General features: G+C 35.9%; 1 protein-coding gene across 9 annotated transcripts in view; it reads right to left on the reverse strand.

Annotated features, from left to right (window-relative positions):
• Nucleotides 1-24,782, reverse strand: part of EXOC6 (exocyst complex component 6) — a 96,513-nt gene that overhangs the window by 54,669 nt on the left and 17,062 nt on the right. For all 9 annotated transcript variants that reach the window (XM_074830942.1, XM_074830946.1, XM_074830941.1 and 6 more), the window contains exons 2-14: nt 21,412-21,583; nt 20,084-20,131; nt 19,880-19,970; nt 18,959-19,004; nt 10,310-10,514; nt 8,978-9,133; nt 8,299-8,367; nt 4,949-5,032; nt 4,809-4,855; nt 4,286-4,406; nt 2,286-2,357; nt 1,521-1,618; nt 300-405 (exon numbers count right to left, since the gene is read on the reverse strand). In XM_074830942.1, the coding sequence (XP_074687043.1) occupies nt 300-405; nt 1,521-1,618; nt 2,286-2,357; nt 4,286-4,406; nt 4,809-4,855; nt 4,949-5,032; nt 8,299-8,367; nt 8,978-9,133; nt 10,310-10,514; nt 18,959-19,004; nt 19,880-19,970; nt 20,084-20,131; nt 21,412-21,583 (1,315 nt within the window). The remainder of the gene's footprint in view (nt 1-299; nt 406-1,520; nt 1,619-2,285; nt 2,358-4,285; nt 4,407-4,808; nt 4,856-4,948; nt 5,033-8,298; nt 8,368-8,977; nt 9,134-10,309; nt 10,515-18,958; nt 19,005-19,879; nt 19,971-20,083; nt 20,132-21,411; nt 21,584-24,782) is intronic.

Raw genomic sequence — 24,782 nt, forward strand, 5'->3', positions numbered from 1 at the left:
CAACAAAATTTAACTACAGACTGTATTATAATTACATGAAGACTGTATCAAACTGTATTATTAATTTGTTTACAAAATGATGGGTTTCATTATTTACTCAAACATCAGAGCAAATGACTAAAGCTTTAATTTTCATATTTACTTATGACTAAATAATTACACACACAGAAGGTGATTTAGCGTTTTAATTTACCTAGCTTTTCAAATTTTAATTGCTTTTTAATTATAAAAATCATTACTGTCCCAAGTATCCATAACTGGATTTTGGCAAACTTTAATAGCATAAAACTTTTCCTTACCTTATCAAGTTCTGGATCTTGAAAAGGAAATTTGCTTATAACTATTTTGTATTCCTCTTCATTTGCTACAGGAATAGGGCTGTAGTTGTCTGCTTCAAAAATATCCCTGGTGAATTAGTCAGTAAAGTGAAAAAAATTTAGGACTTACTTACAGTATCTTCCAGTGTTAAAACATGTAAACTAGTATAAATTTTACTACCACACTTAGGTGTGCAGCTTCAAAAAGTTATGAGCTGCAATCATCATAATTCCAGACATCCAAACTATTTTTAGATTAATTTGAAAGTACCTTATATATGCTATATCTTTATACTGTGTCTAATCACAGAGAAAAGATAGATGCAAGCATTTTAATATATATGAATCAAAACATAATACAGCAAAGGAACTTTAGAACTCAACTAGTTCACTCCAGAGAAAACCATAATGAGATACTTACTATGACAGCCTACACTTTGCAGATATTCAGAGTGTCTCACTTAGGTACCACAGCTACATATAGTCAATAGAGATGATTCAGAGAACTTCAACTAGGCATATGGCCACAGCGTTACTTAAGAACCCTCTGGACTTTTCTACTAGTCAAATGACTACACTAGGAGTCTAGAGAGCTTGAGAGCTTTATGTGGTCAATTTAATTTTAAGGTTTTCTGTAATATAATGTAACATATTTTACAGTAAGCAATTTCTGCACATTTATCTGCAAACAGACTTTGGATATACAGTCCCAGGCTGCCGTACTCCTGGGTTTACAATCCACTCAATCAAATGATTCCAAGGAATAGGCAGAAACCAACCTGCATTAAAAAACCATGAAGATGTACTGGCAATGTCAGTAGTCTGTCAGGAAGATACACATAGCAGCTAACTGTAAACATTAAGACAAACTAAATTACGAACCTAATGCTCTACTGCAATAGCCTAGAGTTATTAGGTTCCTAATAAAGAGAAACACAGACGTCTCTCTCCTCCACGTTTCTCCAATAACGTCTCTTTGGAGACCTTCCTTCTCCCCATTAACTACAGAAGAAGCACTCAGTGGCTCTTCTCCTAAATATTTGTAACATATGAGGAATATCTTAGTCCTATCCAAACCAAAACTCATACACAATTATGAGTTAATCAATTCTTCCAGAATTACAACTTCTATCAAAAAACCTTGAAGTTAGACAAAAAACAATAGATGCAATACAAAAGGCACAATTATTTTGAAATACTAACCTGAACAATCCAGACCACTTTTTAAGAAGTGTTTCATTGTACTGGTCTCTTATCTCAAATAAAAGATCAAATAGTCGGTTCACAGGAAAACCATAGCCCTGAGTATAAAAATGAAAAGAGTAGCTAATTCAAGAACTAATACACCCAATTCCTATCACATCACTTCAGGACTCTGAGATGAGACTTATTATTCAATCTTGTCACTTCTGTAAAACAAATTATAGTCCTTTAAACACACCCCTACAATTAGAAGATTATATATTGAATTCTTACCAAATACTCTCTCCTATGCTGTTGGTTTTCAAGCAGAAATTTGTCCCATTTCTCGATAACATTTTAACTTGCTATTTATGCATATGACTAATCTTTTTTATCAGTCTGTTAACATTGCAAGAATACTTGTCAATGATGTTCATTTGACCATTCACCATCTAGCTGAAAGACAACTGGAATGCTATTCTTGCTTACGATCAGAAGTAAAGCATTTATAAAAGACAAAAACATACACAAAGCTAACATTAATTTTGCACAGATATGAATGACTGGATGCTAGCTGGATAGCCCAGAATGCATACATTCATTAAGTTGATAATACTGAAAAGGAGGAACCAAGGCAAGAAATACACATATTTTTAAAGTATTATTGTGTAATTTTGTTCTTGATTTGTATATATGATTCAGGAAAACCCAAAACATTGCACTTACTCACCTAAAGGAAAAATATGACTCTAGAAATTTCAGTTAAATTACTAATATAGTATGTACCTGCAAAGTATCAGCAAATACTACAATGAGATTCTTCAGTTCCAGAACAAGGTCAGGATCACTGCAATATGACTGAAAGTGAGAAATTCTGGTTTTGTTAAAAGGATTTAAAATAAGGGACATACGTTTTCAAAGAGTATTATCACAGAAGGTTAAACTCTCCAGCATTATCCCTTTACCTGACTGACTGCCTTAGTAAAAAACAACTTAGACTTAGCCCAGCTACATAAAAGTTTTGTTACATTTTTATATGAACTAGCAGTACTATAAAGCTCAGAAAAAGTAATCTAAAATATGAGATTCAATAAATATTGGTATGTTGTACTGAGATTAAAAATCAGCAAATCCCATTTATTTCAGTGGAACATAAGCGCACATCAAAATGCTTTGCTAAATCAACGTCAGAGGTTTCCACAGGACGTTCTTTTGAACACTAAGCCTGGGTCTAACTAGTGTTAACTGGGCCACCTCAGACAGTTTCCCAGCTGTATGGGGAAAACACTACAAAATACTTTCTAAATAAGTTCAAATTACAAATTTGATGGTAAAAAGTCAAGACATTAATTTATTTACTAAATGACTGAAATTTGATTTTCAGAGGTGTGGAGTCATACAACTAAGGCTTTCGCCTCAGCTTCACTATTTGCAATACTGGATAAAGTAAAAAAATATTTATATTAAAATAATATAAAGCAGCATGAGAATACAGTATTGGTTAGAGACTATATATGCCTGTTTCACATTGATTTTTGCACTTAGCATACTTTAATAAAGTAATAAAGTAATGGTTTGGTTTACAATACCTCATAAGACAACGTACATTAGTCTGTGCTAGGATGACGTTAGAAAGTCATTGTGATAGAATTGGTTTTGATGGGAGTTATGCATTTTGGGAAGAAATAGTGATCAACCACATGACAAGACACTGAAGAGTTTTTTAGAGATTACATTACTTTTACTCCTTAAATTACCATGTTCTTACGTAGGTGTATAAATCCATACGCAGACAATTCACTTGTATTTAGCTTAAAAAAATTACTAATATATCTCAATTTATCCCAATCTTCTAAAATGAATTAAGATATATGAGAACACCTCATGTACCACTGATCAGTAAAGGTCCTATGATAAAACTATAGTTGGAATCTGAACTTTTACCCCATTTTTCCTCAGTATATATGAAATATAAAATATTCCTTGAATTAAAGATCAGTTGTAATAAAAATAAAAATAACATTGCATAAAAGAACTGCTTCGAGCAAACATTAAAAAGGGAAAGATAAAACTCTTCTATTTTTTCCGATAGTAAAAGTTATACCAATAGTAAACTCTGAAGGAATTTATATCAGTCAAGTCTGAGTGAACAATGGTATTCCATTGGTTTTCACAGAGGAATAAAATCAGCATGCAGCTATTAAGCATCAGGTAGGAATGTAACTTTAGGAGACATACTTTAAATGTACTGAAATACTCAGTTGATAAAGAATTTTTCTAATACCTTTACTTCAGCATAAATATATTACTACTATAGCATTGAAGACATAGCTCCAAGGGGTTTTCTGGTGGAGTTTATTTTGGAAACACTGCATTTGGAATGATAATTAGGAACTATTTCCTGGTGGTGCTTTCAGTGCTGAACTATTCAATCTGATCTAATGAAGAGGTCAGTTGAGACTAATGAGGAAGGATTGCAATAATAACAGCAGATTAACTCTGCATATTCTAAACTGCTGGACTAAGAGAAGGTTTGGAAGACCCAGTGAGTTGTAAATCAGTGGAGGATTATGCAAATAGCCCATGGCTGTGGATCACAGCCTGATACTGTTGGGAAAAACAAAAGCTTGGCAGGCTCCCTCCCAATCTGAGCAATTTTTAATCACAAGGAAAAGAAAACACAAGAGAGGTGTAATTTTTCACTTTGTTACTATCCCAGCTTTAAATATACAGAGCTCTGAAGTAAGAGGATTTAAACTGCAATACTGATAAGACTTCTCACTTACTGAATGTGTTCTAAGAACAGCAATGATCTTGGAAAGGGCCATGTTCCAGAGTTCATCGGTATATGTTCTAGTTACCAATCCTTGGGTTACGTGTAAAATGTGGTCTTCTACTACAAAGAAACTAAAACAAAATAATGCTTAAATTATTAAGTTGTTTTCTCATATTAGAACAAATTCTACCCTTTCACACACAAGCAGAGTCAAACCCATCCCCACTCGAGCAGTGGCACTTTGGTAGGTTTGGTGTTCTGCTTTGCCCAGCATGAAGTCAAAATGTGAAGAGTTTGTTTTCAGCCCTGGTTTTGGTTTTTGTTTGCAGCCCAGGTTGCTGGAGGGTCCTTGTGGGGCACTGTACTGGCAAGATCTGGATGCTCTTCCCCTCTCAGATCCAGCAACAACCACCCGCGTGATTTGTGCAGAAACTGAATCTTGCAGAAACAAGTTTTTGGACAATGGGAAAACAGAGGGTGAATTAAGCGTCAATATAGTAGAATTGTAATAAATCTTCATTTAGAAAACTTACCCTACAATTTGACTGAAGTATCTTCTATAGCCTTCTACTGTTTCATGCTTTCAGTGAAAAAGAAAACAAGTTTAAGAATAAAAATATCACAAAGTATTAGCTACAACCCAAGTCAATGCAAAACCAAAAGTATCAGTTACCATGCTTGACTGCGGCTGTAGAACTAATCTTGCTTGTTTCCTTCTTTGTTTTCTGTAGTAATTTTCAAATATTTCTCCATCACCCTAAAACAAGAACAGTATGAAAAAGGAACTTCTTAAATTAAGGGTAGAATTCTCTTAAACTAAGCCACATATTTCGCATTTATTCCACATGTAGACCTCCAGCTGACACCAGCAAAGTTATGCATGTATGAAGCACGCGGAAATTATCTTTTTTTTCCAAAGTAGCCTAGGGAATGTACTGTAAATAAAAAATTTTGCTCATGTGCCTACATTTTGTCAAACAATATTATGCATTTTAAGTCATATTTATGTTTTTAAACTACAGCTTTCAGAGTATATTAGTATTTATAGACCTATTATACATATTACCTATTATTCTATAACTGAAACTCATTGTGTCCTAAAACATTTATCTAGGTTATTCAAGAAACTAACTGTATTGTAAAGTTAAGTTACAAAAATGTTTCTGTGAATATATGATACATCTGAACACTGCCTGCATTAGCTTTGCCTAAGAAAAAAAAACACAACACATGATATTTATTTAATATTTGTTTACTCTCTTTGGAATGGGTATAAATATAATGACTGTGGATTTGGATTTTCTCCTGTCATGGTCCTGAAAAATACAATGTGCTCTGTGCTTCATGATCATATTGTGAGGAATTCAAGTGACATCTTGCCCATCTCATTCAGATGACCATTCAATAGAAACCATCTGTCCATCTGAAATCAGTGCTACATTGGCTCATCTACCTACTGAACGTAATGTAATTCATATGCAAGCTGAATAAAGCAGCTTAGCATTTTTAAGATTTGTTTTTACTTCATGAGTCTGTTATTTGGCCAGTGCTAGCTAGAATTCCATTACTTGGGCTTCCAAAAAATCTTCAAATTATTACAGAGATTGTATAGTATTAAGCTAGTATTACTTGCCTAACTCCTTTGTAAGATATAACAAAGAAAGTTTAAATTTAGTGGTTTAAGTTCATAACTAATATTTCATCATATTTAGAAATACTGCTAACCTAACAAAATCTAAAAGAGACTGGTCTTAAAAACAATACTTGAAACTGAGATGCAAATTTACTAGAACACTTTCCGTTGCAGCAGAACTTTACCGTGTGCTCTAATTCATACTAACACATACTGATCAGACATACTAACACATACTGATCAAACATACTAAGCATTCACCTCCAGCTTAAATATTCAATGCAGTTTTCAGATGCACAAAGACATTATTGAATTCTACTTCCAGTGTCAAATCTGTACTCAGTCCTGACACAAGCTTCTCAAGTGAAAAAGAGTAGCTGTTGTTCTCAAATCCACACCAAAAATGGAGATGTAAAATATCTTACGATTATTTATAGACCATGCTATCCTATGCAGTCAAGGTCAGCACTTGGAGCATAAACAACTATTTTAAACAGATGTTCTAAAGGAATCAGCAGAATACAGCAACAACCCTGATGATTCACTCACTGAGTAAGTGAAGGAAAGGCAAGATAAAATATACCAAAGCAATGCATTAGTTTTGCCCAGCTTCCAAAAATTCATGAGTTTATATCAATAGAAATAATAAATTACTTCATGTTGGGTTATAAATTCTAGGAATATTGGTCATATATTAAGTGTTGTTTCACACCATAGTTACATTTATTTTATACTGCTATATAGCATTTAATTAAAAGGTAACATTACATGCCAAAGGAATGAAGGGTGTTTTCACCAGACTTCAAATATACAGCATCTCACATAATATAGGGGCTACAAAAAGCTCTTTATATACGTTGCCCAGAAATTTCTAGTCTAAAGAAAAGTTACTCATCACTAAATATAGTCTGTGTTTGGTATGTATGTATCTTGCAATCACAATACTACATAGTATTCTGAGGTATATAAAATCCTGCTTCAATATGAAGAAGCAGAGTAGAAAACTTCTGTCCTGTATAAAAATAGAATATTTTCTACAACTTTGTAGCAGACAGAGAATTCACTTCAAATGTGACATTTGCTGTGGGATAACTCCTTGATATAGAAATGTAATGAATAGCCCCCTGTTATCAACTCCCTTCCCTTGCTGTCATCACGAAGTTCTCTAAACTCCAAAAGAGATGGTTTACAATAGGAGGTAAATGAGAAGGACTCCAAGAAGTGGTTAATGGACTCCAAGAAGTGGTTAATGCACAGCTCTTGATAATGCTACCATGGCTTATTAGATGATGCCAGCAGGAAAGACAGAAGCCCTGTTCTGAAGGCATCAACAACTTTTTTGGTATCAGAAAGCACTCTAAGTTGTTGACTGTCTTCAGTAAACTTGAAAACTCGCAAACTTTCTGTGCAAACCCAAAGAGCATATCCTTGGATCAAGGATCCAACATCAGGATGCTTGTCAAAGTGAAAAACATAATCACATATTACTTTAAAATGTCATCTATCAATTTTACTTCCTGTTCTTTTATTATAATAAAGGAAGAATAAGCAGATGTTGTTAACTGGTGTATTTAACTTTGCACATTCTTTTTTATATGTTATTTCACACTTATTTCCTCTGTAAAGAGAAATGGTTCACTCTTTTTTAATAGTTCTGGCAGCCTGTCTTTCTGTCCCTCCTGTTCTTTTATTGAAATATTTGAATAATTACTGATGCTTTTGTTTGGATTCCTTCTTTAAAAAAAAAAAAAGTAACAGTGAAGTAACACTTTAAATATTATTTCAAGATATCAGCTTCCATGTTACACAGCAGCTGAGAAAATAATAATTTGTTACCAAGTATCCTCAAAGAAGTTCTCATCCTTGTTAGCTTGCGCATTGTTACCTCTTTTACAGCAGCTAAAATGGGCTATTTTGTCTCTACCTTTGAATCCAGTCTAGTCTGCCTGAGCACAGCCTGTCACAATCTCCAGTTTTTGCTTGCTATTTTGCTCTACTATTCTGATTTCTACAAGATTCAGACTGAGTATTCCTACATTTTGTAATATTGATCATATCCCCCCAAACATCTGGGTAACGTGGAACACTTGGGGGAACTGCAAAAGTGCCAATACCACTATCGAGGCAGACATGCATATTTTACATATATTCTTAGGAACACTTATGTAATTAATATCTTGTTGTGTGTCCTTTATTATGCATATAAAATAAAATATATAGTCATGCCCTAAGTATCCATACTCTACCCATCTCAGCTGGTTCATCCATAACTACTACTACTAGAAGCAATAGGCTTGCTTGCTTGGGAACTATAAGAATATGAAAAATACAAAAATGAACATTCAACTTCAAAAAGTAAAGTATCTTTTTGCGGTCACCTTAATACATACCAAAACTGAGTAGATGTGCAAACACCTATAGACTGGAGAAAAGTCTACAAGATCTTGGGCAGTTAAAACCTGAAGAAGAAAAGGTAAAAGAAAAGTATATAAAGCATAAAAGGCATATAATCTGCAAAATGTGATACATTACCAACAGAACTTGTTCACTTAATAAGGACCCAAAAATGGATAGGTTCTATCACAAAAGAGTAAATTAATTGCTTGACTCCCACCTCCCTTTGTACTACAGTACTAGATTTTGTGTTACAAGACCAGACTCTTTTCACTGTGTTTTCAGAGAACCAGATTAAAGGTCTAAATACTTGCTGTTTTATTCAAGTTATGAATACTGAGTAGCTGAAAGGGTTCTAACACAAGCTGAAGTCCTCAACACAGAAATGCTGGCTTTAGCAACAGCAGAATATTCCAGTGGGCCACATATCATTTACAGTGGGCAGGTAATGTATAATGTAAATTGCAACTGAACTCCAGAATAATTACAAGTTCTATCCAATTCAATGTCCCCAAATATCCCCTAAAATGCTGATCTGGACTGGTGTCCCTTGAAGTTGTTCTCTGGTTCTTCCTAACTAACATTGACCATCTACAGACAGCATACTGCAGGTTTTGTTCAATAAACATAGAACATTCACTTTAAATAAGATGTAGTGATTTAGTATAAAGTTACCTCTTCTTCATGTTCATCATCTTCTTCAAACGTTCGCTTCAATGTAATTTCATGCTTGGATTCCATAATTCTGCTTCTACCTAAATGCATATTCCGACCATAGTTTACATTATTCTGCTTCTGAAGAGCGGTACTAAAGGTTTTCTGCTGCTGTGCCTGTTTATAAGAGTAGTACCAACAGAGAGGGATGTAATCCAAATTTCATCACTGCTAAGTATCTGCTATGACATGAAAAACAGGTAGTGCTATTGAACACACATCACTATAACTGCAAGATGTGTGTCTTCATCCTACACTGATGATTTTGTCTTTAATTGATTTGGAATGATAAATATAACTAATTTCTGTGGAATTTTTTCCTAATCCCCAGGAAACAATTTTAAAAGTAGAAAAAATTTTAAAAGTAATCTGTAATTTTCCTGATCATAAATTGCAAACAGAAAATCAATATTTAAATGAAGTACAGTTATCACAGAAACTAGCTATTTGTCTGCTGTCTTCAGTTAGTCAGAGTCATATGCATAAGTCAAATGCACTATATTGTCCTTACTATTGAGAGAAATGCAACAAGGTAGCACAGTACAATCTTGTGATTAAGTTTCATTTATAATAACGCTGCATTTTACAAGAACCTTAGATGACAAATTGGCAACCCAGCCTGAACTCTGCCCAGCAAAAAGTCAAATGAAAACTTTACTTGCTCTCCAAATAAATTTTAAAAGCATTAACTGCTTTAAAGCTTGCCCAGTACCAGTGTTTTGAAGTGGCAGGCTGTTTTGTGATGGAACAGGCAAGGGCTCCACCCGTTGCAGTCTCCTCCTGGCTCTCACCTCAGTCCTCTGTATTAGCAGTACTTTAGAAAGAACTGAGCAGCTATCTCAACACTTCTTTTATTCATCCTTGCCAGCTGGCCAGATAGGCTGCTTTTTGTTTTGGTGTAGTAGCTGCTGAGTTATGGACTGTCTAGGAGTTGACTACTCAAATTATTTCACAATTTTTTGCAACTTGAGATATACAGCATTTCTTCTTCATTTCCCAGGGAGGAAACTACTTCTTGTCTAGCACACAGATATAAATTTGGAAAAAAAGTTTGATGCTACTGAGGTGTCACACTGCTGCTTCCTGTGTTAGCCAGGGACCACTAGAAGTGACAATGTCCAGGAGAAGAAACCACCCAAGATGTTAGCAAGCATTTCACAGCTCTGCATCTTTACTCAAAGGTCTATGTGATGACTACAATCCTTGGACAAATCTTTTGGGCTATCCTGAGACTATTAACACTGATATTTTCAGTAGATAACAGGACTGAAGACTCCTGCTAGGTCAGCTTACCTGCTTCATGGCAGTTTCCCCAATTCTGTCGGAATGCTTTCGAATACTCTCTAAGAAATCCTTGAGATCTGACATGGATATTTCTTTTATTTCTTCACGCAGTTTTGGAAGATTTTCTATCATTATCTGGCAAAAACGGTATTGGCTAACTCTAGGTAGATAAAGATTTTCTAGCTGTTCCATTGTTTTTAAAGCAGAATAGTATCTACAAAGAGATTAAAATCAAATTATGTAGCTTCTTATAAAATTTTATCAAATACTTTGTTTGTCAAATATAGGATATCAATATCATGCATGCAACCAATATACATCTAATGAAATTACTCTGTTCTTAGAAAAATTAAGAAACAAAAGGTCATCTACATAATGCTTTAGTTTGGGAAAAAAGTGAACTGTCGTAGTGATTCGGTCAAGTCAATATTTTAAGTAGGCTCCTATGGTATTAGGTGTTCTGATCAATAGAGTCCTAACACCACATGGAGCATCCTGCAGAATGGAGGCACTGAGGTCATAGCAACTATCTCCCCTTCTAGACTTGAGTTTGTTAAGGTTTTTATAAGTTCTTTTTTCTGAAATACAAATTACCAATCACCCAACACTGCAGTATATGCACCAAACAATGAAAAATATCTTGGAAAAGCGTGCCTGTATGTATCTGCCTTCTTTAGGTATACGTTCACATATACACACAGCCACACCCACCCTCTTTCCACCATCCTTAGCTGGAAAAGACATGTATACACTTATCTCAAGCAGTATTTTTTCCAGCAGTATATAATATTTTGCTGTAAACCATGACTCTATCCATTCTTCTGACAAAACACAGTATATCCCACCAAGAAAACAACTACTTTGAACAAGCATTAAGGTCAGACGGTTTTAAAAGAAAACCAAAACAACAAAGACTCCATAATTTTCTTTATTATTCCATGTTCTGTTAGTTTACAGACTATTTGTAGCAGAAATATGGAAGATATGGCCTGAGAGGGGGGGAAAAAACAAAACACCAAGAAATACTTCATCTCATGTCCATACACTGAAAATGTTGTACAGTATATTCGTAACTATACTATAGCATAAGGGACAATGAGTTTAAAGAAATACTCAAGTTAAAACCAAGCATAAAAAGTGATGATTTAACTGTAAAGTAAATAAAAAAATAAAAGAAAGTAGCAATTTAACAACAGAAAGCTACCAAATACTGAGACATCAACTCTTATCTGTTACTATAGTTATTTACCTGTCTTCACTCTCAGTTCTCTCACAGATTACAGGCATTGTGGAACCAAGACTTACTTGTTAAAACCATTTATCAACTTCAGGCCTGTAGCATATATGTAAAATTTTGATGCTTTCAGCTGATTTAGGGAAGCATTTAAAGAAGGACATTTTATCTGAGGGAAACTAGTTTTCCATGCTTCCTCTTAAAATCAGTAGAGATGAACATCACCAGGAGGTGATTCATAGCTGAGTCAGGGTCTATATGCCTGTTCCTGAAGTCAATACCCTTCTCTACTTAATTTTCAAATGTCACACAGGCTCCTAAGGCAGAATGCTTGTGAAAATTTTTACTTTACTGAAAAGATGAAGCAAAATAGCAGTGGGCCAATTCTGAGATGGACAGCCAAACTAAGAAGGGAATAAACAGAAACACCATGAACAACAAATCTGTGATGGCAACAACATTGTAAAGAGAGGTGCAGGAAACAGGTTAAAGATGAACAGGACAGCAATTAGTCATAGATGTGACAATAATTTTCCTTTACACAGTATTCTTATCGGTCACTCTGCCCATGAGGCTTTTGGAAAAATGCATTTAGTTTGGCCTATTAGAACAGAATAAGGTGAACCAATGCCTTCTAGCTTGGTCTTGAATGGGAAAGTAGAAAAACTGAGATCAGACTGAGTTATCTGGCTGTTAGTTCCAACTCTTTATTTCCATAAATATGGAGCAACATCCTTAGCCCATTTTTAGCTTTTTGTACTATAACTTTAGTTCCTTTTTCTTCCTCAAAGTCCTACACAATCAGTACTGGAAAATTATCAAATCATTTTGAAAGAGAAAAGCTGAATATGAGCAAAGTCCCTTCAAATGTTCAAGAAAACCTGGAAAAGTATGCTTCTCAGTTCTTTTGCTTCTGGATATTACTTTGTAGATATATTGAATACTTTTACAATTCAAGCTGCTGTCTCCTCTTATGTATACAAGTAATAATAAATTATTAATACTACACTCATAACTTCTTGTTCCATTCTGAAATAAACATGTTGTTTTGAATTTTGTCAATCAAGACGTTTTTAAGCTAACAATTCAGCATAGCTGGAGGATGGGAAAAATCTTCTCTTTTATTCCAGAACACAACTGCTTTCAGGAGACTGCAAATAAAGAGGTTTCAAGTGTAAATTAGGAGCTTTTGTTTATTATATACTTGGTTTATATAAAATATACATAAGGCGATGGGAATGTTGCAGATAAGAAGGGGTCTGGGGGTTTTCTGTGTGTGGTTTTTGTTTTTTTAAATAGTAAATGAGCAAGAGTGCCACATGGTGAGACTTCTGGGGAATAAAACTATAATAGCATCAAAATCGTATAAAAGGTTTTCATTTAAATTATACAGATCAGCTTATCAGAACACTGTTAGTTCATCTGGAAGGTTTTTGACTGCTGTCTCTAAGATCAGAATTAACATAATCCATTTTAAATCCATTCTAGAGTCCCTTACTAATTATATATATACAGAGCTCAGGACCTTGCCCTTTTAACATCTGTTCTGATAAAGCATTGAAGTCTTATTAATTTGAAGGTCATCAGCAGGTCAGGATTTAAACTGAAAAGTTTTGCATATCATTTCATGGCATGATGTATTTGTATATTTTGCTTTAAAAACATTCTGTAAATTTAACTCAGTGCTGAAAATTGGAACAACATTATTAGTTCACATCATATATTATCAATCATATAGGTGAAGATTGCCCATTTGACTACAAATGAGTTAAAAAGTATCTTCAACGTTATTTTATTCATATAAATATAGTAGTCCTCTCTTTATTCTTCTGAGCTAAACTTCCAAGAATATGTTCCCCAACGCAAAATTTATAAGGTAAGCTTTGAAACTGAAGACATAAGTTTGAAACACCGATAGAGGTTATATTATAAGACTGTCCAGAACTGATCCACTTTGTCATCAGAAGCAGAAAACTATAAGATGCATTTACTAACATCTCCAAACCATAAGAATAGAAACTTCTAAAACTAGCAAGAAGCAGGACTGGGAAAAAAACAACAACATCCCCCCCCCCCCCCCCCCCCGAAGATTAATATTAGTATTTCTCATGATCTTATTCTAAAATTGAGCTGGTGTTTTACAAAATGTCCAAGTCCCAGGCACAGAGTAGTCCGGTCTGTATTAGAATTTGAAAGATCAACACACAAAAAATCCAAAAGAAAAAGAAAGTGACTATTACTTTAGTGTACGTGAAGTATTAAGTTATGTTTTAAATGACAGAGAAAACTTTTAAGATTTTTATCAGAGGAGTGTCATTTGGAGGCAGTTAAGAGAAATACCGTAACTTACTAAAAGAGCCCCATCAAGTTGAATTAGAGCATTCAAGAAGCTACCCAGATCAGAAACAAGATGAACTCAAAGGCTGTGAATTTTACTGAGAATAACATATTTGTATACAAGCCTTTTGAGTAAAGAAATATATACTCATGTCCCAGAATTTCCTGCTGAAAAAACAAGAGGAAAGCCAACTGTATCCTGGGCTGCATCAAGAGAAGCATGGCCAGCAGGTCGAGGGAGGTGATTCTCCTCTACTCCGCTCTCGTGAGACCCCACCTGCAGTGCTGTGTTCAGCTCTGGGGCCCCCAGTATATATCTGGGGTTGTTTAGCCTGGAAAAGAAAAGGCTCTGGGGAGACCTTATTGTGGCCTTTCAGTACTTAAAGGGGGCCTACAGGAGACATGGGGAGGGACACTCTATCAGGGAGTGTAGGAATAGGATGAGGGATAATGGCTTTAAACTGAAAAAAAGTAGATTTAGATGAGATATAAGGAAGCAATTCTTTATTGTGAGGGTGGTGAAGCACTGGAACAGGTTGCCCAGAGAGGTTGTGGCTGCCCCTCCCTGGCAGCGTTCAAGGCCAGGTTGGACGGGGCTTTGAGCAACCTGGTCTAGTGGAAGGTGTCCCTGCCCAGGGCAGGGGGGTTGGACCTAGATGGTCTTTAAGGTCCCTTCTAACCCAAACCATTCTATGATTCTATGACAATAACCTTAAAATTCTCATTTTATTTTATTTAAGGAAACAAACAATTTACAAAGAAAATTAGCGGTGTTCTCCAACTTTTGTGCTTCTCTCAGAGACAAATATTCCTGCTTACTACTTTCCACTGAGTAAATATGAAAACCTTTTGTACTCTACCAAACAAATGTAAAGGAATTTTTCAATACTACTGCAGAAAAGTCACATTCACAGAGATCTTGAAGATGATATATTGAAATTGCAATTGAAAACCTTTCACCACAGGAACAACTATTTATTTTGTTTTTAAATCTAGTTGCCTTAACAATCCCAAACCTAATATTTAAACTTCCCCAGCATACAAATTTTATCAGTTGCCCCAAAGGACCACAAACTGAGATCAAGGCACTACTAACTCTGAAACTCTGTAAAGTGTTTCAGTATTTCTGAAAATCTGATTAAAGAGTTGCTGTGCAAACAACCCAAGATCTGTGGAATACCTTCTTCACCCATAATGGTGTGGTAGGTGTTTTTAAAAACAGAAATTATCAAACAAATAGGGTTGTGAGAACAGTGAGAAAGAAAGCAGCTGGTAGTTCAGTATCAAACATATATTTTGAGGGGTTTTCCGCCAGATCTATGGTACCTCTGGGTAGTATTGATTTGCATGACAATGCAGAAAACCAAAATCAAATCACCATCAGTTTTATCTGTTCCAATATCTTTCCATACAGACATGGGGGGGTAGAACCAAATTATATAAATTATGAAGTATTCCTATTCGCATCCTTTTTATCTTAAGGTTTATTTGAATGCTTGGAAGGTTTACGCAGAGAAAGGCTGCCTGATTCTCTCAGTGAGACTTAGTAGCGTAAATAACAAATCAACTCTGTCTTTCCCACAGTTTGGAAGAAAGCTTATAGTAAGGTCAGAAAACAAACCCAAGTCTTTCAGGGCAAAAAGCTCACTCTGAAAAACCATACTCTTTCTTTAGTCCTTCTCATGGTAGATTCAAGAAGATTCCACAACAACTTTAGCAGTTTTATTTATTTCTTTTCATCATAGGGTGGTTTTTTTTTTTGTAATACTTATCATGGAAGAAGACTTGCAAAACCACCAGTTCTAACAATTCCCAATTAGATCACAATCACTTGAAGTAGCTGGGAACTTTCTTCAGAGACACGTATCGAAATCCAAATGCACAGGCCATGGTAACAGAGCTGTATAAAATGTGTGATGATCTTATTTCTGACTTAAAGATCTAGGTAGTTAAGTCTAAATGCATAGCCCCCACTAGGTGTTTTGGAAAGTAGTGAAGAAACCATGCCTCTCCCTGTGCTTCTTCAGCTAAGACTTCAAACCCTCCATAATTCTTTCCAGCCAAACGTGCCTGTTTAGACCAGATTCTGCAGTTACTTCCTCTCACAAATACACTTCTTGTCAACTTGTGTTATCCATGGCTCAGGAGACAGATTAATAGGATACAGAGCCTTTCACCTCTAGGTCATCAGTTCAAATGTAGCCCATGTTCATAGGGACCAAAAGTTGCTATCAATAGATGGCTTTTTGGACTCCTCAGTAAGCCTCCATTCCATCTGTATAAACCAGTATGTACTCCAGACCCCAAATCCTGCATTACCTTAAAAGGCATCTGCTGTGGAGAAAAGGAAACGGAATTCCAGTCTTCATCCTAAAACAACTGCCCCCCCAAAATATAGAATATCCACACTTTTGTTTTCTCTTCCTTTAAACATCAGAAATGCTAGTTTTATTCATAGTGCAAGACTGTAAAACAATGGAATAATGAAAATATATTTTAAAAGGCTGCAAGCAGAGAAAGTCAAAAGAGAAGTGGTCTTTTTTAAAAAAAAACAATGAAAGCTTTGCTGTATTAACAAATCTCAGTGAAGGTTTATGAGAAAAATTATCTTTGCCCAAAATAAACGTTCTTCATTGTTTTGTTAAGACAGGGATTGTGAATGCTCCTCTCTGACTCTTCCAGGAAACCTTCACAGCAAAACTTCAGAAGGTTAATTTTGAAATTCCTTCTATCTGCATACATCAGCTATTATCAGGTCTGTGCACTGATGCTATAGATGTCCTTGCTATTGCTCAATCACTTAGTGATAAAGGCCAGGATACACTCACTCTTTGGATTTGTGGCCTGCTAAGTCACAAGGAAAGTACCATTTGAATTACCTGCACGTTCCACTGGATAGCCACCTCTAGGCTGTGTTATAGGGAATTGTAAGTTACAGGCAAAGTAGTAACTGTAGCATAGCTAATGAAAGAGATATGTGAGCTGAAACAGTAGCCTGCAGCAGAGTCTAAACCTTCTGCACTCCATGTCATTTCAAGGTATGGTACATCAAAGCTATGACATCTCCCCTCAGATCTTTTTATGGTATGACAATGACATGTCCAAACCCCTCAATTCAGTATATTGCCCTTTGACTTTTAAGACATCCTGTCTGGGAACTCCTTCCACAGGAAAATTATCAGATCTGAATCTCTTAAATAACAGAAATTTAGTTTTAAATGTGAAGAGTACTGATGATTCCTCAGAAATCACATCAACCATCAAGTGGACCCTACAAAAGTACTAGTGAACAAGGAGTCAAAATGCTAAAAACCATCTGCAACGTTATCTCACCTAAGCGATCTCTCCATGATGACATTAGGAACTATAACTTCCCTTGCAATTCTAAAACCAGGATGCTGCTTGCCTGACAGAGCAAGGGAATGGCAGAATGCAGGCCTTGATCCCAGTGTTTCTGTATTTTCAACGTGCTAAATGTAGCACACTCTACAGACTACCTTGCAGAAGGAGGTGGTGCAATTCAGACAGCACACCCTGTAGTCTGTTCTCTGACCACAGCAGTAAGGCCACTGGTCTGTTTACATCTTTCTGCTGAGCTGCTCCAAGAGCACTGCAACATGCTGTCAGCTACTCTAAGCAGATGTCAAACCAGTGTCCTGTTCAGAGGAAATAGAGTATAGTAGTCAACCTGATAAGATCTACCACACTAGTTCACATCTAGCAAGTTTTGACTGTAATAAGAGGCAGCATAGTGCCATAGCTATTAGGTTATTTTAAAGCATGTGTGCACAGGTATCATGTAGCACATATACCACTGTCAAAGATGCATCAGATTTGCTGCAATGCTGATTGATCTGACGTGTACAGTAGATCTGATGCACTTTGCACATGTCTGAAAACAGGCTTTAGAGCCGATTTACTCATACAGTGGCCATTGCTGAGGATTTTCAGATGTCCAGGGTATGGCAGGTGGTGTTGGCTACCCAGACAAGAGAAATCCAGACAAACAGTCCAAAAGTAAATCTAGATTACACAGTAGCCCTGTAGACACTTGACTATGCATAGCTAGTTCCAAATGGAAACACTCAGGTCCAGACTTGATAGCAGGAGCTCGCTGCAGTGTTGTCAAGTGCATGAAGGGCCAGTGACAAATCAATCATGAATCCAGCAAGGGAAGACACAGAGCAATTGGCGTGACTGAGGCTGTATGAAAAGCAGGTAGGGATGAAGATGGCAATAATGTTGTGGAAATCAGGAAGAAGAAAACAGCAGAAGTATTCCTGGAGTGGGTGTGCATGAGGTGCAAGGCAGACCCCGTGGATAGGATGACAGCTATGGGGGGGCAGAGGCGGTCAAGCTGCCACAGAGAGAGAACTGGCGATACTGGGGTTACAGCAGCAGTGAGTGGCTCTCTGAGAAGATGGAAAGTGAGGACACAACTGCGGAAGGAGCAACTGGTCATGTACCAGTTAGAAACCATTATTCTAGAAATGTATTTTTAATTATGGTTTTAATGTGGTTTTTTTACAAGTCAATATGTCACAGAGGAGAAAAAAACCCAAACCACAACACATTTTTCGCACTTCAACCTCACAGTCCTGTGTACACAAAAGTTTAGCATAGAGATACCAGACAGGTCTAAAGAAAAGTATAGGAAGTGAAATGTCCTTTTTTCCTTGGATTATGAATTTGATTTAAACACATCATGATAGAATAATCAGGTATTAATGTACTCTGAAAGACCTTTACTCCCTAAGGATCATCTTATTCTTGCTTCTTAAACTGTTTTAAATATTAAAAAAAAATACACTTCACATTTTATAATCATAATTTAACTGCATGTCATGCTTATTTAAGTAAACATTATTTTTCATGGCAATCACTAAGCTCCTAGAAGTCTTTGTACTTAATATAACATTTGTCCACTTGCAGCGACATTATTGAAACACAGACAAGGTATTATGAAAAGAAGACTACATGTACCAAGCTATAGGACTTAAAATACTTACTTGTCTACAGTAGTGTTTGCTATTCTATCAGTTTACTTACATATGTTATATTTTACTCATAGAAATAAGTTCACTCACCTTTTTACATTCATCTGTTCTTTTAGTTTGCTGTACATTTCCAGCACTGCATAAAAACAAGCAGATTAGCCCATGGATCTTATTGTGGCTTTAGTTAATAAAAGAGGAAAATATATACTGTAAAGGACAAAATAAATCATAGAAAAGGATACACTAAATTTACCTTATTTAATACCTACCATAACATAAATGTGATAAAACTAGCAAAAAAAAAAAATCCAGAATGCAGCTAAAAAGAACTGAATTCTTAACAGCTTTTAAATGAAAAAGAATTAAGATAAAACAAAACAGTAGACACTATATGTATCAAGTATATTCATTCACTTACTGCATACCATAACTTTATCTGCATCACCAGTCTATGACCTGTCTCCATTAAATGGCAACAGTACCACCTACTGTACTCATAACAAGTGAACAGCAAGACCTTACAAAGAAAAATTCTCAAATCTGTCTTACACCAATACCACAAACAGGGTAAAACCCTTATAGAGCTGTGTGCAATCCTACAATATTGCCTTTCTGAAACACCATTTAGAACCCTTATGTTTTAGAGAAAAAAAAAAAACAAACTGTAATGACACAGAGCTAAAAAAGTACAATGTTGAATCATTAGTATCTTCCCTAGAATTCAAACAGTAAAAACCACCCTAAAATTCATTGTTTATCACATTAAAAATATTATTTCATTTAAAGCTGTATGTGGCTACATTGTTTGCATCATTTACATCCTAATGGCTCTACATCAAATATTGTAAAAGACATGGAACCTACATCTTGACATCTTTTTAAAACCCATTAATTTTTTTGTTGAAATGTATGTTACAGAACCACAACTTAAAAAATAAAATTCTTTTCCATTTTGGCTATTGTGACTTACTTTATTTAATTTGCCATCATATTTAACTACAGGTCACTCACCTGGAAGACACAACTGTAATTTTTCCACAACTGTTGTAATATTCCGTTGCTGAACTCTACATCTGATGATTTCCTCTGTTTGGGCTATCACCTTAGACATTAAAAAAAAAAAAAAAAAGAAGAAAATCACAATTAAATTATGCAAATAAATTTAATTTGCTACAAATATTCATAATGCCCATATAGGAAGCACTATTTTCTCACCTCTTTCCCAGCATCCTGAAGCCTTCGGTTGGTATCAGTAACTTGGACCTTAAAAATAATTTCACCTTTGTTAGACAAATATGCATATATTGCCCTGATGTGACTGCTCACCCTTGTAATCAGATCATGCTTCATGAGAAACTTAGAACAAAGAAATGCAAATTCAAATTAACTCTACAGCTTGAACTTGAACTTTTGATCGCAAAGGGCTTTTGTTAACTTCAATTACTTATGACAGTTCTTTCTAACAGATTCTGTGGCAAACTTCTCAAATTTACTTGGGATTTTTGAACTTTCCTTGTTTCTGTAGGTCTGTCAAACAATTCAAATCATTGACCCAATTGACCACTGGTCCCTTTTTGATAACCTCAATGAGCTCTATGGGCCATTCATTGTCTGTAAGAAATGGTGATTGCATTTTATGGTAATTAAACATTCATACTTTGCTGAATGCAAACACTGGGTGGTTGATTAACATCAAACGTGGAAATCTCCAAACCACAGCAACATTTTAATGCTGCAGGTGCAGGCAAAGCTCGACCTCAGATTTTCCCACATAGTAAGTGACTCATTAGGTCATCATAATAAGGAAGCACATTCTAGTTTATTAAAAATCTCATTAATTTCTGAACAAAGATGCTCAATGACCTCATTGACGCTGTATTTGGTCTCTTGTTATCTGAATATCCTTTATATAATGCTCTTCTAATCATAACCTCTGATGAACTATGCTCATTCTGTCTGGTGTGCATATTTTGCTCTCAAAAGTGTAAAGAGAGCTAAAAGGGACAGATCTCATAATTCACTATTCTGCTTTCTGATTTGGTAGTAAATCTTAGCTCTCATTTCTAATGAAAACTACCAACTCCACCTACTCTCCTACTCATTACAAAGTAAAGAAAATTTATTTTTCCTGTATAGTTGCATTATTTTTATTTTTCGAATCAAGATTTTAAATTTTTCTAGGGTCTGACATATAAACACATTATTAGAAAAAGATCTACGTAAGAAAGATTGGTTTTACCATTTGTTGCTCTTTACCTTCTGAGAAAGCCTTTAAAAAGGGTAAAATAATTTTGGCAACATTTTCTGAAAACATACATTAAAAAAAAAAAAAAGAATTAGACCTAATAAAATATTCAGCCTTGTAAATGTAAATTATTGGACCAGGCAACACAGGCTGATCACAAATCCTAAATAATCAACTTTTAAAAAATTGTTGCAAACATCAAAATGTATGTGATAATCACTAAATTTTTCAGTAGAAGAGTCAATTTAATTCTTTTAAATTCAATTATATATAAAACTCTGAAAAACTAGTTCCTTACCTTTAATTTTTCTGCATCAGCCCTAACTTTAAGAAGTTCTGTAATAGCATCCACAAAGCCCTGATGGTGAAAATTGCACATCTTTTCTATCTCCCTGTCATGGTTACGTATGCAGGCATCTAGTTTTTCCATAAACCTCTGATGTGCATTTGGTTGGTCATCATATACAGACCTGTTAAATACAAATAAGAAAATCAATTTTTTTTTTTTCCCCAGTAAAAATATTATGCAAGGATCTTTATTGAAATCTCTCTTAAAAAGAAAATAAAAGCATGCAAACTCGATGTTACGGTGGCATCATTTGTGATCCACTCCACCAAAATCAGCGTTAAAAGAAAGAGATGGTGCAAAACTGAGAACTGAACCCAGCCCTTATGGCATTAATCCAGGTGCTTAACCAGTTACATCATGGTTGACCTGAGCCTCACTGGTCTGTTATTTATGCCCTACTGCTCAAATACGCGTACAAAAGAATCAGTTTCTCCGACCACCTCAAATAGCACGGATCGCTTTTCCATCAAATTCCACTCTTTGCTAAATATAAAGAAGTGCAAACATACAAATTTGCTTTTCTGGTATTCCTAACACATAGTTACCCAACTAAATCAGGGTTGGATGCTCCCAGCCAGAATGCCCAGAGCACTATGCAGCAGCAGCCAGACCCCCGGCAGATGGCAATCCCCACTGCTCCCTGCCTCCTCCTGCCCATGCTCAACATCTCCCGAAGCAAAACCATGACACGCACATGCCTAAGGCTGCTACCTCAGTGGGATCTAACTTTCAGGAATGGCTAAAATCAAGTCTTCTGGTTTATTTTACTAATTGTTTGAATAGTACACTTATAAATCTGAAGCAGGAAATGAAACTCCTGGATAAATTACCAGTGAAGTTTGTTGAGCTGCATCGGAAATAGAAAGCTGAGTGGAAAAACACCCAAGCATAAGAGTGAGCAAAGGAGACAGGGCGCAATTTAAAGATTTAGACTTTAGAAGAGGAAGGAAGAAAAGAAGCTACAGAGAACTGTACTGGAAATCAAAGGTATGAAGTCTTCCAAGAAACAGAAGGCACAGGCAATTCCAAAATTTGATTAATAGCTTGATATAGCAGCAACAGCAAAGACAGGTAATTTTTGAAGCAGTTTTTCAGATAGAATAAGAGCAGCAATACGAGGATGATACAGTCATACATACACAAACACGTTTGTACTGCAACCTACAAGTGTTCAAAAAAATCTGGAGATCAAAAAAATCTTTAAATTGCTTTTTTTGGCCTCTAATTTCCTTTCATAATTACAAAGTTTTCTCTAGAAATCCATAAGGAAAAGGTGCTTTAAAAAATTAAAAAAAAAAATTAAAAAAATCTTAACGTGAGAAAAAAAAGCTGAAGCTCCAATGGTCTCAATGCTGCTTGTAGAAGCACAGTCTTAAGTTCAAGAGCCAGGCAACAGTGAGTCAAAGCCTCTAAAACTCTTGAGTAGAGAGAAAGTACTTCCTTCCCAGTCTTCTCGGAGTAGTATGACTTTTCGTACTCTTCAAGATCCTCTTTTCTAACCAGGCAGTGGGGCTCTGCCAAGATCTGGGGTCATCATCACCCATTCAACAAACCTATAGCTGAGTGTTTGACAAGAACTTGACTTTTCAAGGAAGAGATTGAAAATACTCTTGTTAACTAGATTCTTCATTCTTTTTGAGTTCCCTTTAACCTTGGACAATATACTCAGAGAAGCAACTGAAGTCAGAGAAACGAGAAAGGTAATAAGCTGTCCCACATGCCAAAGAAAGCAAGCCAATTTCTAATAGCCTTTTTGCTATAGATAGTTTCTCAGGGAAAAATCTATTCAATAAAATATTCCTAGAATATCTACCCTTTGATTATGACAGGAAAATAAGGCTATGGTACTGAAAGGCAGGCTCTTCCCCCCAAAGTGCACCAGCGCACTAAATAATATAAGATTGTTGACCCATGAAGTGGTTCACAAAGGTAAAAATACCCCTCGCCCTTTCCACCAGTGCAGTTTGAAATGACAGCTGGAAGGAGCAGGTGTGTGACCGTCAGTCTCTCTTCCTGAGGTTCCTGTCAGACTGCCTGAAAGGGACCCCTGAAGGCTGCCCAGGACAACTGAGGTTTAAAGGGTTGTGGTGGAAGATGTTGACTGACCCACACCTGTCAGTGGGAAACACCTGCACCCAGAACCTGGTGCTGATGGAAGGGAGAAGCAGCAACCTGGCCTGGGAGGAAAGAAAGGTGCAAGACACATTGAGTGAGCTCTCATTAGGCAACCTAATGTTCTGCATCCAAAGACACAGGGGAAACCATGTAGACCATATCGCAGTTACCTGTAAAGAAATGGGAAAAGATGAGAAAAAGGTTCAACAACTGATGTTGTAGTGCTCAAAAATACACAGTACAAGCTGGTTACATGAGTGCTGCTCTGTCCCTGTAAGAAAATGGTCAGAGATATTGGAACCTGCAGGGTGGACACAGAGAGACATCCACCTGTCTCCAGAGTACCATTCCTGGAGAAGAAATAAAAAGATCAGGAGGACCAGAGGCATCAGATACTGCCTTCACAGATATCAGCCATGCATGAGCTTCCACTGAATGGGCTGGACTCACCATGTATATTGCACTGGATGATAAAGCAAAAACCAGAAAAAAAAATTCCATTTATTACTGCTTCCTTGAGCCTTTTATTTAAGGGTGGAAAGAGTCTCCAAGTTTAGGTCTCCTTCCAGTGTTCTCAAAGGGAAGTGAGAAAGGAGTATCACTATCACAAAGACAGGAGACTCCATCTATCGCTGTGTACTCATAACTGTAAGTTGTATAACATAACTGTAAGTGGAAACAGTAATAAAACACATTAGACCAAATATACCTAAAATGAGAACAAGATTATAAAAAGATGGTGCAAGAGGAACTGGAGTTTGTACCACCAAACTTTCTTTGGTGGTAGCAATGGACTGTCTTTTTGGACTTAGTTATTGCCTGATGATTTTGGGGTATCCAGTAGCTGCAGTTCAGCACTGCTGTCTTGATATCTTTTTATCAATTTCAGATCTGCCAACACTGGCAGAGATGTTGTTATAATACTGAGAGAGTGAAATAATTTGCCATCAGGAGATTTCTCTTTAAAATGTGGTCAAACAACTCCAGGCAACATAGCCAGAAATTCTGAAAGCACATAGGATGTAGCATAGGCAATACAGTATTCACTGTTATAAAAATCAGTATTTATTATTTTTTCTCAATATTAAAGCTACTTATATTTCAGTTTCATTATAATAAAGTACTGATTGATAATTCTCAGGGGTATTATCACAATAATTCAAAATCATACAGGAAATAAATGTTTAAAACTGGGGGGGGGGGGG

This window comes from Strix aluco, chromosome 7, assembly GCF_031877795.1.
Source record: "Strix aluco isolate bStrAlu1 chromosome 7, bStrAlu1.hap1, whole genome shotgun sequence".
Classification (NCBI taxonomy): domain Eukaryota; kingdom Metazoa; phylum Chordata; class Aves; order Strigiformes; family Strigidae; genus Strix; species Strix aluco.